Source organism: Gossypium raimondii, chromosome 13 (genome assembly GCF_025698545.1).
Source record: "Gossypium raimondii isolate GPD5lz chromosome 13, ASM2569854v1, whole genome shotgun sequence".
Classification (NCBI taxonomy): domain Eukaryota; kingdom Viridiplantae; phylum Streptophyta; class Magnoliopsida; order Malvales; family Malvaceae; genus Gossypium; species Gossypium raimondii.
The window spans coordinates 55,727,006-55,744,347 of NC_068577.1; the positions used below are offsets into that span (position 1 = coordinate 55,727,006).

A 17,342-nucleotide genomic window follows, 5' to 3' on the forward strand; every position below is an offset into this window, starting at 1 on the left:
AGTGCTCCAATTACGCTCAAATCAATAAGACCCACAAATTATAATAGTTATCCAGCCATGCCACCATTATATAATTACAAGCAATTAGCCCGAAATACTTTGCCACCCTTATGTAATTACAAACAATTATCCCCAAATACAATTACTAGATGGATTTCCAAACAATCACTAAATGTACATAGGGTGATTTTAGATAGGCGATCTGCAGTTAGTGTAAAAACTGCGGTGGCGGTGAGATTAAATACTGTAACGATACTGTAGCGTGAGACAAAAAGTAAACTAAACGCACTGTACCGCACCGCACCCAATCGCCCATCCAAACCCACCCATACTCTCATGTATTTTTCATTTAAAATTACTAAATTCAAATAAAAAAAAGTCAATTTTCAGGAACGACACCGCCTCAGCTTCTATAAGTGAAAAGATTTACCTATGATAATCCTATTGTCAAAAAGATTTTAAAGTTCAACTGAATTACACTCATAAATCTTAATCAACATAGGAGAGTAGAATATCATTTCATCTCAATCTACACCGTCTCCGAGTTAATCAAGAAAAAAGATCATGCCCCGTAAGTTAGGACACAATGCCTTTAATTCTCAAAAACCAGAATAATCGTCGTTTGATCGTTACTTAATTCTTTTTTTTTGTTATTTTAAATAGGATATTCGATTACTTCGATTTTAGGAAGATGTCATACTCCGTAAGTTAGGAACGCAACTCCTCGAATTCCAAAAATAATGAACATTGCCTCGGTTTTAAGTATTTTCTATTCGTTAGATAAAACGAAGGTAAATTTTTAAATTATATATATTTAATTTATTTAGGCATGGCGTAAAAACCGATAAATAGATTTTAACATGATAGCATAGTGATTAGCTAAATAAGGTAAAATGGTAGAGTGTAAAGAGAATGAAATAATAATATCAAAATGATAAATAAATAAATAAACGAAATAAGAAAATAAAGAAGTTATGCTCGTGAATTATAATAAGCAACTATAACGATAATAAAAATACACCTATTTATAAGAATAATAGCGGTAATCATGTCATGATTATCATCATAACATGAACGATAAAAATAATAATAATAATACTAATAATAATAACAATATGGGTAAAATAATGCACAAATAAAAAGAAATTTAAACAATATAAATTTTGAAATATATAAAAGGGTAAAGAAGTAATAAGAAAATAATAATTGTCGAAACTATTTTTGAAAAATAAAAAATTTTAAGGTTGTCAACTTAAAAAAAAAAGAAAATTGGGAGTCGCCACCAATCTTTTATTGAGGTGTGATTAGATCACCTAAAACGACTTTGGTTTACGAATTTTAGAAAAACGGGTTCGAAAGTCGGTTACGTATGAGGAAGGATTAGCACCCTCATTACGCCCAAAAATTGGTACCTAGTTAATTAATTAATGTCTTAAGGTCGAAAATTTTAAAAATATAATCTTTAAAAACTTAAAAAGTTGCATATTAAGACCCTTTTCAATTCAGAGAAGCAAAAATGCCACACCCAATACATTAGGGCACAACATTCTAATTTCCCCCAAAATGAATTAGGTCAAAATATTTATATAATAAAACTTTAAAAGAACATCCACTCATCCAAGATTTAAGAAATCACACCCAATACGTTAGGGCACGATTCCTGTAGAATCCCAAACTCGGAATATTTCCTTTACTTTAAAAGAACATCCACTTATCCAAGATTTAAGAAATCACACCCAATACGTTAGGGCACAATTCCTTTAGAATCTCAAACTCGGAATATTTCCTTTATGATTTAAAAAAAAAAAAATCTTCATTTCGAGAAATTAATGCGTCACATCCAATACGTTAGGACACAACGTGTTGAATTCCCAATAATGAGTTTTTATTTTTTTTGATTGAAGAGAAATGCTCGATTGTTGGATTTAACAAAAAAAATCGGAACCCAATACGTTAGGGCTCAATTCCCTTGAAAATCCTAAATACGAATATTATCTCAATTTAAAAAAATTTCTATCTTTAAATTTGAGTAAAAAAATGATGTAACGTGATTTTATACATACAAATGCTATAATAATAATAATAATAATAAATACATCATCGACATAAAAATAATATAAGCAAATGAATAAACGAAATAATAAAAAAAGGTAATCCATGACATGCAAAATATTAAATGTAAACACAATTATACAATGGATGGGATAGCAAACAAATAAATAAGGATCAAAAGACGATAATATACACATGAAAATTATGAAGATTAAAATATACATATAATTTACAAATAAAATTTTGGGTTATAGAATTTATATATAAATACAATACATAATATACTTATGCAAATAAAGAAAAATATAATTATACGTACATATATAAAATAATAAAAATAGGTATATTTTAAAAAAGAAAAAATGAGTATTTAATCATTAAAAAACATAAATATATACATATAAATATGAAAATATTCATTAAAAAATATAGGATAATATTCGTTTTAAAAATATATATACATGTACATATAAAAGGAATATACATGGATAAAAAATTAAATAATGAGTACATTATCAAAATTAATTTTTTAAAATATATATACATATATATACATATATAAATGTGAGAAAATATAAGTTAAAAATATGTGCATAAAATATACATGTATAGATTTTAAAAAATAAAAATAAAAAATGATTATGTTATTAATTAATAAAATAAATGAAAAGAACAAAAAGGAAAAGAAAAACTAAATTGAATTGCAATAAAAAACTGGGGTAAATCCGCAAATAAATAAAAGTAAAAGGATTAATTTGAACGCGTGAATTACATAGAGATGCTGGAAGGGAAATTTTCCCTTCTCCTCTAAAACGACGCCGTTCAACTTAGACCCAATTGAAATAAAAATAAATAAAAGGGTAAATCAAGAAAAATAAAAAAAACTTAATTACAAAAACATTAAAAGGCGGAGGGGCTAAATAAAATAAATAAAATTCGCAGTGGTATCACATTCTCCCCTCTTTAAAATCATAAATAAGTAAAATAATCGAAAGAAAAAAAAATAGTAAGCCACCTTTAAAAAATTGCCAATCGTTCTCTTTTTTATTCCTCTTCCTCTCTTTTCCTCCCTTCCTCGAAGGGAGGGGCCTCTATTTATAGTTGAGCCTCCCCAAATCCAACGGTACAGATCAATTACATCAACGGCTGAGATTAAAGGGTATCTACAAATTAAATCTCTAAGATTATAAAATCATATATTCTAAGATTGCATATCATATCTAAGATTATATATCATATCTAAGATTGCATATATCATATCTAAGATTGCATATCATATCTAGGATTGCATATCATATCTAAGATTGCATATCCTCAAAATTTATGTTTCCATATGTGAGCCCGGGCTAAAATTGGGTATTACAATAATAATAATAAAAAGTTCATAAAAGTTTGAAATTAAATAAATAAAGGACTAAATCGAAATTTAAATGAAATCAAGAGCATGAATTGTAATAAAATAAATAAATAAACTAATAAAACAAAATAAGGGACCAAAACCGAACGTGCGAAAAGGAGCAAGGATCAAATGGGAAATTATTTTGAGACCCCTTAAACACCCTGTTCCAAGAGGGACTAGAACGAAAATATCCAAAATCACATGGTATAAATTTTAAAAAAGAAAAAAAAAAGAAACATGATTGGATTGAAAAGTAATTAAAAAAGGGAAGGACTAGGGAAAAAAACAAACCCCTCATATAAAAACACGCGAATCCTGTGCAGTTCTGGTCGAGCAATCGTGTCCCGCTTCAAAACGTCGTTTTCAGGCTTCTAAAGCCAGGCCAAAACGACGTCGTACCGAAGTCTCATATAAGTTAAAAATTTCAAAAAAAAATCATTTTAGCCATGTTTTTAAAAAAATTCTTCTTTCCCATTTTTTCTATGAAACATGCCCTAGGTCTGACCACAGAGCCGTCGAAAGCCAGTCATGGCCACCGATCATCGGCGACGGTCCTTCGGTGGCCGGAGTTACACAAAAACAAGCCTTTTCAACCCCTTTTTAGCCAGATCTAAAGGCAAAGCCCTTCATTCGCAAAAAAAAAAAAAAAAAGAAGAAGGAAACTTTCGACCCTTTCACCTGGCCAACGCGCCTTTCACACCTTATTCCATCGAACCCCAAGCCAAACCCTAAAGGGTTCTAGGGTTTTCGATGTCGAAGAAGACCTCCAACAACAGAAGGAGGTGAAACGACTCAGGTAGAAAAACAATTTTTTATCTTTTTATTTATTATTTTTTCGAAATAAAAAACAAAAATAAAAGAATCACCTTTGTTTTTCTTTTTAATGTTTTTTTTTGTTCTTCGTATTTTCTGTGTAAAGTTTACATGCCATTGTTATGGCTTTTATAGCCATATATTACAAAATCCTTTATTTTTCTTTTTTCTCTACCATTTCTGCTTTCTGCTCTCTTTGCAAGTATTTGGGGGGTCAACAGCGACGATGGGAGTCGCTCCTTAGCGATTTCGGTGAAACAATGACAGAGCGGCATGCCTCGGGGCACGGGTGTCTTCGAGCGAAGTGCCCGCTAACTTGGCAAGGAGTGGCAGCTCAAAGGGTCTAAGGTTTTTTTAGTTTTTTTGAAAGAGTTTAGGTTGTGGGCTTTGGGTTATTTGGGCCTTTGGGGTTTTGTTTATATTCAGGCTTGTAATTTTGGCTAGCATATTTTGTAAATGGACTTTTATTTATTTTTGGTTGTTTTTTTTGGGTTTATGGTGGGCCGGGGAAAATTAGGTTGAAACCTTAAACACCATCATGTTCATGTTATTTAACTAAAAAAAATACAATGCTTAATCAAAGTGCCATACAATTATAACAGTCAATGTCTGTTCGAAACTAACAGGCGGTGGTGACAGTGTATAAGGTGAAGTAAAAACTGGGATTCACACTAAGGAATGAGATGGCTTACCAACAAGAAGTTTAATGCTTGGTGGAGTCACCCCACCACAGATATCATGGGAAGAATTGGATTCAGACTTGGACTCAGACTCAGACTCTGCCCAGGTTTGAGATGAATCACCAAAAAATTTTAAGTTTACAAGTTAAAAAAAGGAAAAAGGAGTTGTGACGTACCTTAGCTGAGAAAGTAATGTCAACCACCGCCAATTACAGCTTCAGATTCCAAGGGTTCGATGAACACGGATGAATGGTGCTTAGTTAACATTTCCCTTGTCCTGAAAATCAGGACCCAAAATGAAGTAAATCCTCGAAGCAAATATCCATCTTCGAGGCTTAAGGGACCCTTCGTCATCCTTGGGATAATAACTGAGCCATTCTTCTTGCAAGCCACTCCATGATAATTTGATTCTTCTTGCGTGTATCAGTACCACCTGAAAACGTTATAAGTGCTAACAAGGTCATTCCCGAGGAACCATGTTATGCCAAGTCATCTAATCTCGGAAGTGTATGAAACCACAAAGCTATACACGAGACCATTAGCTCCCATCTGTCTCATATACCCTGCACCTGTATCGGTCTCCTTGCTGCAAATTACATCCGTTTCTTACAACACACAGATGCCTCTTGCCATCCAGATCTACAAGTGATTTACTAAATCTTATCTGCATCACAGAATTGACAAAATGTAATGGAACCTAATGCCAAGAAATAAAAAGTGCCCTCCTTTGGCTAAATAAAGAAACATTCATGTCAACTATTATTTATTAAAACATTTAAGTAATGAGATGTGTCATGAAAACTAAATCAAGTTGAAGGACGAACTACAACACCAACCTATTGCCTACATACCTGGTCGTTTCTTTAATTATTAGACGAAGGCCCTGGTTGGCAAAAAAAAATTGATCTTCCAAATCACTTCGAAATATTGCCTTCCGCTTTCCCACTGTTGCCCCTAAATCGTTGCCTTCACTTTCTATAAACAGCTTTCAAGAAATTGGTTCAAAATGGCCATTAACAGTCCCCTCGAGGGAAAAACAGAACTCTTTACTCTTTTGTTGGAAAACCTCATTAACTTTGCCCCCATCACAAGGGCTACTTTGACCAACATCTCCGGTTTCAACTATTGAATCCTTTTCTACTTGTACACGAGGGTCAGAAAATAGACCCAACCGTAAGGACAAATCACACTCCGCCAGAAATGATTTCTCATTAGTGCGCTTCATATCTTGCAGTCCGTCTCCCTTACCACCAATATCTGAAGAGGAAAAGAGATTCAGTGAGGAACCGTTTACCCCCAGCTCAGCAAGTGATGTACCAATAGGGCTCCTAACAAATATGGTATCAGACATTATATTTTCGCAAACTGGAGAACCCGTCAGGGGCTGAGTGTTTTGATGGTGAATTCCATGATAAAGGGGATAAACTTGACCAATCGGAGAGGTCTTAGTTTCTATCCTCGTCGACTGGTCACAGTCGTATGGACAATCTTCAGAGAGAAAATGACTCCAACGATGGTAAGCTTGTGAAACCGAAATGTTGGAATTCACATCAGTGGCTATTCTTACAGATTGAACTGGCGGCAACCAAGGACAACTTTCCTCACTACCTTCATCGAAAATCCTAGGAGCCAAAGAAACATGTTCGGGAGCTCTCGGCGTAAGGTAAGTCCTAGGATTACAATGCTGTTGGCTCCTCGAATATCTCACTGGATAGCACCCCAGATTAAGCTAAAACAACATATATACACACATTACAATCTCTCCGTCCAACTTGTTCTTGAAACTACTCTCGAATTGAAATTTTCATAAAGCTTTTAAGCTAGAGTGTATAAATGAGAAGAAAAAAAAAAACAACGTACCTTCAACACAAGGTGGCAAAAGCTCTCCTGTTTCAGTACTCTCATCTCTACGGATAATCGTGTCGATGGCATCATTAACTCGGTCCCATAACGTTTCAGGGTTCATATATTCATTCTAAAAAGCAATAATTTTATTTTATTTTTAAATCCAGAAAAGTAAATTCAAAATTAAGAGCAGAAAAGAACCTCAGAATTGGCTTTGGAATACATAATCTCCTCAGCTTTAACGATGACAATAAGTATTTTATCTCGCCATTCCATGTTCTTTTTAGTAGCTGAGCTATGGGTTTGAATAGCTAGCCTAAAATCAAACACATGGTGTGCAAAGGAATTAAAAACCCAAAATAGATAAACACGAAAAGGTGCAGAAAATGTAAGGAAATTGATGAAAATGAATGAAGAAGAAGACCCAGAAACCTTAAAATCTGCTGAACCATGGAACCTCTTATGAGTTGATGTGTTTCGCTATGCCAAGCTCTTTTTACACACTCGTAAGGTCTAGGACCTGGCCTTGGCATCTTTTTCTATACTTCTTTAATGGAGAAACACGAAGAAAAAAAAGTAGAGTTGTATGAAGAGAGCCAGAGACAGAACAAGGGAGGGGGAGATGTACAAGGTTTTAACAGTGAGAGAGTAGATTTGTACTTTTTCCCTTCTTTTTTCACTTCTCACTTTGCAATTCAACCAGTTCGGTTTGTTAAATCGGTTCGGTTGGACACGAATTGATATATACATCGGTCTAAACATAAAAATTTAATTGATATTTTAAGTAAATTATTCGAAACCGGTAAAAATTTGAAAATTTAAAAAAAAAAGCTTGTTTTATAATTTTATAATTATTTATTTAATTATTGTTAAATTTGAAATTAAATTTCAGTTTTCATTTAAATTATTGACCTATTAAGATCGTTGCTGTATAGCCATCCCTATTCACACCGGCTACACAGACCGAAAGCTCTCATTCCCTTTCTCATTTATAGTTTAATTTTTTTTCAAAAACAAATTTTAACGTCATGAATCTATTAACCAAAATCCAAACAACTTTTTTTTTTATCTTCGACACTGATTGTTAGATAAACTTGGATCTAAGGTATATTTTTCTATTCATCGATGGGTACTGATCCACCGTACTAATCATTGAATCGTCACTTGGAGTTCGCTACAATAACTTAAATAAAGACTTTAGAATAGTTTAGTGACTTAAGTGAAAACTTTCAAATAGTTCAATAACCATTTTGTAACTTTTTGAAGAGTGACCAAAACGTAAACTAACTAGTAGTTTAGTGACCTTTTGTGTAGTTTACCATTAAATCTATTAGGTCACATTTTGATTAATCACATACTATGCATAAGTTGTAGATTGAGTCATTATTCTCCAATTTTTATCATTTTAAATTCTTTCACTTTTGAATTTTGAAATTTTAGTTTTGGCTCGTAAGTCAAAACAATAATCGTTAAATTCGTTAACTAAAATAAAATGATTTTCTTTAAGTATTACATGGAAGTAGAAAGCTAATATGATATACAATCTAGCAATATATCATTGCATAAGATTTGAAATAACAAAATTTAACAAACTATTAATGAAATTTCAAAATTTGAAAAGTAGAAAGACTAAAATGATCAAATTAAGGTATATGAACTTAATTCGCAACCTACTCATAGTACTTTGATTAATAGCATAAATTGACCAATAATTTATTTATTATAAACATTCGTGGGTCGAGTAGTGAGGAACTCAATACCCCTTAAGCAAAGTTTCGAATTCAAGTCTTATTGATGAAGAATTTTGCCCTTATTTAAGAGTCGAGTGATAAGAAGTTACATGCCCTTTAAATTTTACCATCATCTAAATAAAATTATAAAAATAGTTAAAAAGTTTATAAAATTTTGAAAAAATAATTAAAATATATAAAATTAAAAGAGAGATATAATACCATTTTACATTTTATATTACATATACAAATAATTATATTTATTGACTATAAAATAAATTAATATATTAATTTTTAAATGTGTATAACGAATCAAAATTAATGTTTCGTGTATACATTTAAATCATAATCAAAATTTCATGTCTATAATTACACAAAATCAAAGTTTATGTATAGTTTTAATATTTATCCCTTTACATTAATATAAAACACAAAATAAATAAATAAATAAATTACTGGATTTTACGGTGCAAAAGACTAAATTAAAGTTTTTCTAGAATTTTTTACCGAAATAATATAAAAATAATATAAAAAAAGGAAATGAAACAATTTACCCATTTAAAGTTTGGTGTCGCGACACTGTCAGACCACACCATAAAGCCTTTTTTTTCAGTTGTCAATCAAAATAAAAAATTTACATATCAAGTCACTGAATAATTTAATCACTTTAAAAAATCTACATAAATATTTTAATTTCTTTTTATTGTATAATCATAAAAAATTGTCATGTGGAGGGAAGTTGTCTAAAGTTGAAAATTTTGAGTTATTATATATATAAAAAAGAGTTGGAGGGTTGGATGTGAAAAGGAAAAGTGTTGGGGTTTTTTAAGTAATATAAAAGTAAAGTATTGAAATAATTGGCAAATCAATTTTCCAATGTCCTTTAAATAAATAAAATTGACTTTCTATCCTCTTCCTCTTTACTAACATATTTGCTTGACAATTAAATTTAAAATCGAGTTGGGTTTAACGGGGTAAAATTTTCGTAGTATTTTTTTTTTTTTACATTTACAAGACTTGAATCCGAAACTTTACTTTAAAAAATTGAACTTTTCACTACTCGACCAACAAACCTAGATAATATCATATAAACACTTATTTATCTTTTAATTTAATTATCATAATAATCATATTTGCAACGAGACACTAGAAGACACAGACCACCTATTTAGAACCTACTCATTCTTCAGGGCAATCTGGTTAGCCATTCCATGGGTCATACGGATGGACATGCAAGCTTTAACGGACATCCATGCATGGATAACCACCTGGATACAAGAGTACCCCAACGCAGTGCCAGAACACAAACTAGCAATTCATGGCTGGATCCTCACTCTTTGGCAGATATGGAAACACATGAATGCAATCTCTTTTCTGGTTCCAATCCGGAAACTAGCATCGAAATTTCAGTATCACTATTACTCAGAAACCACAACACCCTCTGATCCAATGCTCGACCCTCCTCTACCCTAATAAATACACAGTTCACAATCATAATATCCCTAATGCACAACTGTGACACATCAACGTACGGTGCAGTGATCACAATCGGTTATGAATACAACACGCTTGCATTCTACACCACACCCAAAAATGGCAGCCAATCTTTGAGGGCCAAGTTCAAATCCATTGGAAACTTCAGCCCATCCTCACAGACATCAAGGCGATACGCGCAACCACACATCTTACTCATGAGCATAGACACCATCCACTCACCCATATAGTGCACAGACTAGCACGACGTGTGACAACATAGCAATTCTTCTAGAATTGGGCACCATAACATTAAATTGATTGATCAAATTGACTGAATCAAAAATTTAAATCGAAACAAAATAATGGAAACAATTTTTTTATATATTTTTTAATAATTTATTCAACAGGTGGGACAAAGGACGAATGAATATGATCTAACCGATTCACGGGAATCTAAAACTTTGGTACATCCATTGAAGTCCTCGAATAGCTAAGTGGATGTAGAACACGTGTTAAATTTCAATTCGTAATAACGGACGTGCGTAAAATTCTAAGTGGTGGGTTCTCCAATGTCCAATCATCGGCGTTAACCCTCCACCCCCCCCCCCCTTTTCTTTTTCTAATTTAATTTAATTTTCTCGCTATTTTTGCCTGCTTTAGCCAAGAAAATCAAATTGTTCAATTTCCTGAAATGCTTCAAGAACACCACCTCCACCACCACCACCACCATCAACAACTCCTTTCTATCCAATTTCGATCGATAGGGAGAAACAAAAAGAAATCTTAATCTTCTAAAATTATTTTCATTCCTTTTCTTTTTAAGATTCGAGATCGATCGATTGAATCGGAGTTCTTTTTAGTTTTTTTTTTTTGTTTTTAGATTTGAATTTGTATATAAATTCAAAAGGTAGGAGGGGATTGGAGAGGGGAGAACAAAAATTAAAAAGAAGGGCCGAAAGTGCAGGCAATTTGGCTGAAACATGTCTGCAATAGTTTCAGGGAAGAGATCTTTCTTTGAGGAATTGAGTTCGACACCTCCTGCTTCTAAGAGAATCCGTTGCTCTTCTCGTTTTACTTCTTCTTTCTCTCCTTCTTCTTCGCCTCCATCGCCTCCGTCGTTTTTGATCGATCAATTGATTTCTATTTTTCCTCACATGGATAAGCAGGTACTTTTGCCTTCCTTTTATATGCATATATCATGAAATGGAAAATTATGATAATTTTTATTTATTAGAGTTTTCTTTTTTGTTTTTAATTTTCGTTAGTTTATTGTGATAAAACTTTGAAAGCAATAACTTATTTTACTTTTTATGGTGAAAGAGTTTGGAGCTAGAATCGGAATCTAGTAAAATTTGCGATTTTTCTTGTGAATTTTCTTAATTAATTGATCTAATTCCAGGTTCTAAAATTAAATTTCATGTTATATTTATTTTAGGTAAATGATTTCAAAAAATATCATAATCTTGTATGAATGAAAATTTAATCCTATAATGGAAAATGAAACTGAGTTATGTTATGTTTGAACAGATGAATTTGAAGATTTGGATTTAATTTATATATAAATTGTGCGAAAATATGCATAACTTATGTATAAGTCAGTTGAAGTTCAATGATTATATATTTGAAAATTTTAAAACATCGATTTCAAATTCACTACTAAATAAGCATCTGAGAAATAACTATATTTATATTGTTGTGTGATACTACTTACACTACTTTCTAAATCCACATCCAAGTTCCCAAATACTACTTTAAGAAACTGTATTGAAAACAGATGATTTGATGAAATAATCTATCAATTTATAGGTCCTTGAGAGAGCACTTGAAGAATGTGGAGATGATCTGGATTCAGCCATTAGAAGCTTGAATGAGCTTTGTTTAGGATCTGCCGATAGAAATGCAGCTGCTGCTGATAAAACTGGTGTCGAGTTAGAAGGAAATGTTCAAATTCAAACCCAAGGTATGAATGGAAAACCCTTTTGATTCAATCTTTAGACCCCTTTTTGACTATGAAGCAAAGGAGGTTTAGCAACGTTTTAAATTTTTTGCAAATATATCTTCTTATACGATCATAAACATGTTTAATGTTCGGAACAAACTCATTTAACTAACTACGGAACTAATGGAGCATTGATAGTTTCTTGGCGAGAATAACATTGTTCTGTTTGTAGGTATAACAGCTAATGGAGATGTTCCAACTAAGGAACAAACATCTCCAGAAGCCTTCTCAATGGATGGTTCAGATTGGGTGGAGCTTTTTGTTAGAGAAATGTTGAATGCTTCCAACATCGATGATGCCAGAGCTCGTGCTTCTAGAGCACTGGAGGTTTTCGATAAGTCCATCCATGCTCGTGCCGGAGCAGAGGTGGCCCAAAACTATCACCAGGTTGGTGCTTATTATGGCTGTTACAGTTGCTATTGGTTATGTAATATAGGGATTAAATTGCACAAATTGCTACTTTTGTTGTTTGTAGGAAAATATGATGCTGAAAGAACAACTGGAAACACTAATTCAGGAAAATACTATTCTCAAGCGAGCTGTTGCTGTTCAACATGAGCGCCAGAAAGAATATGAAAATCAAAGTCAAGAATTACAGCATCTGAAGCAAGTAATATCTCAATATCAGGAGCAGTTGAGAACCCTTGAGGTTTGGCTTCATTCACCGGAAGCATATATGCATACTATGTTACTCAATTATCAGTTGGAGTGTTGGCTACGGATATGTGTTAGATACAAACATGCTTAATTTTTTGAGTCTTCGGAAGGTCATATCCTTAGGGTTAATGTATTATTTGGGGTTTGAACTTCCAAGTGTTCTCACAATGGGGTTTGAACTTTTTTTTGGTCTAAATTAATCCTTGATTTTCCTTTAAAAAACAATTCAGACTCCGAGAACAATTGCCAAATTCAGGACTAACTTGAGAAAAAAAAGTTCAAACCCTAATGTGGGAACAATTACCTAGCTCAAGGATTAACCTGAACAAAAAACATAAAAGATCAAACCCCAATGTGGAAACAATTACCAAGTTTAGGCCAAAAAATGGATTAACCCCATATTCTTATAATCAATCTTCACAGATGCATCATATACAGTATCAGACACAAGTACTTTAGATCTTTCGGTAATCTGATGAAAATTGTTTGATCATCCTCTCCTAACAGATAAACAACTATGCATTGACAATGCACTTGAAGCAAGCACAGCAAAGTAGTAACATCCCAGGGCGTTTCAACCCTGATGTTTTCTAGTAAGTGTTTTTGCTGATAACTTGGTGTGAAATCTGTGCTTCAATCTTTAGCTATTTTAATTTTAAAGTTTGTATTGTTCTCTTTGCAGAATGGTATAGGCTGCAGTTAAAAGATATGCCTTCGATTTTTTTATAAACAAAAAAAAAAAATACATGAATGGTAGTTTATTTTCCCAATTATATACTTGAAGTGGATATTTGATAGTAGAAAACATTTGTAGGCTTTATATGCATGGAGTTTAACCTTTGTTTGTGTTTTTTTGTCACAACCTTTTATTTGTGTTACACATACATTCAATGAATTAAAAATTAGATCCAATTTCATTCGGTTCTAAAAACTTGATCAATGATTATAGGTTCTGATCATATTTATTCTTTCTGACACAATACCTAGAATTACTCATAGTTCCTCCTCAATCCATAAATAGGAGATAATGCGTTTTAACACACTCGAGTCCACGTTTTCTTGCATTGGCAACAATGCTCATGTCAATCAAGTTAAGAATTAATTTGACGTAATGATATGGTGACTTATAAAATAATTTTAATAAAAAATTGAAATTAATTTTCTTTTAGTTTTATACCTTTTTTTTTTTACCACATTGATTGGTTTTGTATCTGTTGATTAGCTTTCACATCTTTTATATGTATCGAATCAGACAAAGTATTGATTTTCAGTTAAAAGAACTTGTTCAACTGATTGGTTTAATCCAATTTTTATATATACAATGCAAATGTAAACCGGTAGGCATTTGCCCAAAACAGAAAACTACATTTCAATCCCTTTAAAATTTATTAAATTATAATTTTATATATGATAAATTTGCACCTTGATCTCCAAAATAGAAGAAAAATGTTTAACCCTTTTTAAAATGATGAAATCATAAATTAATATATGATAAAATTATATTTTGACATTTCAAAATTTATAATTCAATTTCGATCCCAATTTTCTAAATTCGAACATGTGTATATATATGGTATAGAAGATATGGCTTAAAGTTTGCATTTTGCTTTCATGATCATGCTATCAAGTTTAGGGTGATAATCGAATTAAACAGAAGTGAACTTATCATGAAAATCGTGCTTGAAACTAATAAACTCAAGCTACATCAAATTTATTTTAAAATATTTTTAGTTCAAGATAATAATTGTTTAAATAGGGTTTTGATCTATTGAAAAATAAATTCTATCCTCAAACTCAGTTATATGTGATTAACCTCAAATTAAAATTTATATATTTTTTCAATATAGATTGTTGAAGATATTGTGCTTCTAAATAAATAAATTAATTAATATTTTATATTTTTGAATTCCAATTCAAAACAATGGATCTAAACTCAAGCTCAAATAAACATAAACCATTCATCAAGCAAATTTAAGCCATCAAGGATAAACAACTTACATACACAATGGGCACACAATGGGCAGACCATGGAGGCGTTTTAAGGAGTTTCCCTCGCAAGAGCACCTATGCTTCTCTCTCAAAAGCATCCTCTTCTTTTACTGTGCTAAAAACTTTTATAACCTTTCTCTTTATCAACGCTCAGAAAAAACGAATGAGAGATCTAATAATTCTATGTATGTGGGAGAGCCAAACACCAAAATCATTAGATCTAGGCATCTACCCGATCAACCCGAGGCCAACAATAAAAGGCCTGTAAATATGCACGATAATAGCAAACATAAGGGGAAAGGCCCTTTTAGACTGGTGTTTATTTTTAGTGCGGTGTATTTTGTTTTTATTTTATCTCACATTACAATATCGTTACAGTATCTAATTTTATTGTCACTGCTATTTTTACACTAATCGCAAATAAATATACCATCGTCAAAATCCACCCTAATTTCTCTTTTACCCAAACCCACCCTAAACTTTACACGTTGCCTTAAGTATAGGGAATAACAACAGTGGATTAGCAACATTTAATGGCCCGAAAATGCAGTCAAGAAACAGTTTTGATAATAGTGACTTGGCACAGCCATGGTACATTTTCTGACTATCCCCACCAATGAGAACGTCACCCCCACAAAAATTTTAGTAATTACTTTCTTCAACCTCCTAACTTAGTAAAATAATAATAATTTTTTTAATAAGATCGAAATTAAATTATAATTTTTATAATAGTAAAAATATAATTTCATCATTTTAATAGTATATATCTTTATCATTTTTAAATGATTAAATCAAATTTTATCAATTTTAAGGGATGTCAAAGTGTAATTTTACTTTTACTCATTTAAAATGAAAAAATTTCCATTTTAGGAGGGGTTGGGACCCTTGCCAGCCCCCCTAACTACGCCTCTGCTCCTATTATAGATAATAGGGATAAACCTCAAAAGTATACATGAATTTTGGTCTAATGTGCAATTTTATATATAAACTTTAATTTTGTGCATTTTTATACATGAAATTTTGATATTGCATAGATAAATAATTATATTTACCCGATATAAACATAAATTGATGTGTTTTTTCTTTAAATGTTTATGATTGAATAAAATTAAAATTTCATGTATACATTTGAACCACAACCAAAGTTCTTGTAAAATTTTGAGATTTATAATGGAGTCACCAACAACTGTTGGTTATATATATATATATATATATATATATATATATATATATATATATATATGGTACAATGATGAATCGAACTTTAGTTATTCTTGGGGGAAGGTGAACATCCGACCAATAAGCTACAATTGTTGGGTCTAACGGTAAGGCATATTACACTTCTAAGAGAAGGAATTGAGTTTGAACATCGAAGACAACATTATTGGGAGAAGTAGCCACGAACCCTGGAAGGATTAGCTTCTATGGATCGTAAAACAAACATGAAAATCTCAAAATTATCTGATTTTCAAGTACATTATAAATTGGGAGAGGGGATTACATCGATAGGGTTTGAACTTTGAGCAATGATCATTCGATGCCAAACAAGGGAATTAACCAATAAACCTTAAACCCCGATAATATTATGACTTAATTGTAAGATTGGAGTCTTAAACCCCGATAGTTTAATTTCTGCGAGTTCTTTCCAGATTTGATTTCAGTTTAAAGACATGAAACCTACCCCTAATTCTAATAAGAATTATTATTGGGAATTTTCAATTGAAAAAAAAAAAACATTTCTAGCTAACTAGATAAATAGAATATATTTTTGACTCTGTTTAGACGTAGGTAAATGAAAATTCATAATCATAATAATGAATAATTTTATAATAAATTTAATAATTTATTAAAAAAAGAAATACATAGAATTAGAATAATTAAAATAATACAAATAGGATAGAATAGAATAAATGAGAAGGAGTCAAAGTGATATAATACAAAAAAAAAAGAACCGAGTTCCTTTTTTTAGTCTATCTAAAACAAAATAGGAGATCATATGAAAAATGTAGCCGATTCTTTCGTTTCCTTGGGTCACTGGCCATCCGCCAGGAGTTTCGAGGTTAATACTGACAATTTAGCAACAAATCCAATAAATCTAAGTGTAGTCCTTGGTGTATTGATCTTTTTTGGAAAGGGAGTGTGTGCGAGTTGTTTATTTCAAGAATAGACTGGATTCACTCAGTTGTACTTTTTTTCATTATAACTAGGAAAGAAAAGAGTGCATGATCCCGTGAATTACGTCTGAATAAATTTTTAAAATCATATTATAGAACCATAGCATTTCGTTTAATTTATGCGAGCTCTTTCCAGATTTGATTTTAGTTTAAATCTCATGCCTATTATTGTGGGCTTTGTCTAAATATATTTCAAATTTTTCGGACCGTTATAATAATTTAATTATAGTTTTAGTTATTCGAACATGCAAATCTTCCATTGTTAATATTCTAAAATGGTTCATAGGTTTTAGAGTATTCTAACTAAGTTCTCAAAGTATTAACATTGTATTAATTAAGTCATTCAATTAATCTAATCACTAACTTGAACATTACGAACTAATTTTGATACGACATTAAATATATTTAAAACACGTAAATTAATTTATAAGCGCATATATATATATATATATATATATATTTACCGCAAGCCCCAAAACGTAAAATCCAAACTATAGCTCTAATTTGTACGTATATATTTACAATTAA

At 31.5% G+C, this 17,342-nt stretch overlaps 2 protein-coding genes across 3 annotated transcripts; one reads left to right on the forward strand and one right to left on the reverse strand.

Moving 5' to 3' along the window:
* Positions 1-4,837: 4,837 nt before the first annotated feature.
* On the reverse strand, positions 4,838-10,239 carry LOC105784175 (uncharacterized). Its single transcript, XM_052627162.1, has 8 exons — positions 10,100-10,239; positions 9,874-9,988; positions 9,699-9,787; positions 6,991-7,105; positions 6,812-6,919; positions 5,796-6,673; positions 5,121-5,608; positions 4,838-5,043 (listed from the first exon to the last, which is right to left on the reverse strand). Exons 1-6 carry the CDS (start codon positions 10,237-10,239, stop codon positions 5,933-5,935), a joined length of 1,308 nt encoding a protein of 435 aa, XP_052483122.1. The 3' UTR covers positions 4,838-5,043; positions 5,121-5,608; positions 5,796-5,932.
* A 303-nt stretch (positions 10,240-10,542) lies between these two features.
* Positions 10,543-13,498, forward strand: LOC105783940 (uncharacterized). 2 transcript variants are annotated; one of them, XM_012609653.2, is made up of 6 exons: positions 10,543-11,161; positions 11,802-11,955; positions 12,167-12,381; positions 12,470-12,643; positions 13,159-13,244; positions 13,334-13,498. In XM_012609653.2, coding segments are annotated over exons 1-6 (816 nt in total). In that variant the 5' UTR covers positions 10,543-10,975; the 3' UTR covers positions 13,335-13,498. The 2 variants fall into 2 exon arrangements, with proteins under 2 accessions (XP_012465107.1, XP_012465109.1); XM_012609655.2 differs by having other exon boundaries at positions 13,159-13,498.
* Positions 13,499-17,342: the final 3,844 nt, after the last annotated feature.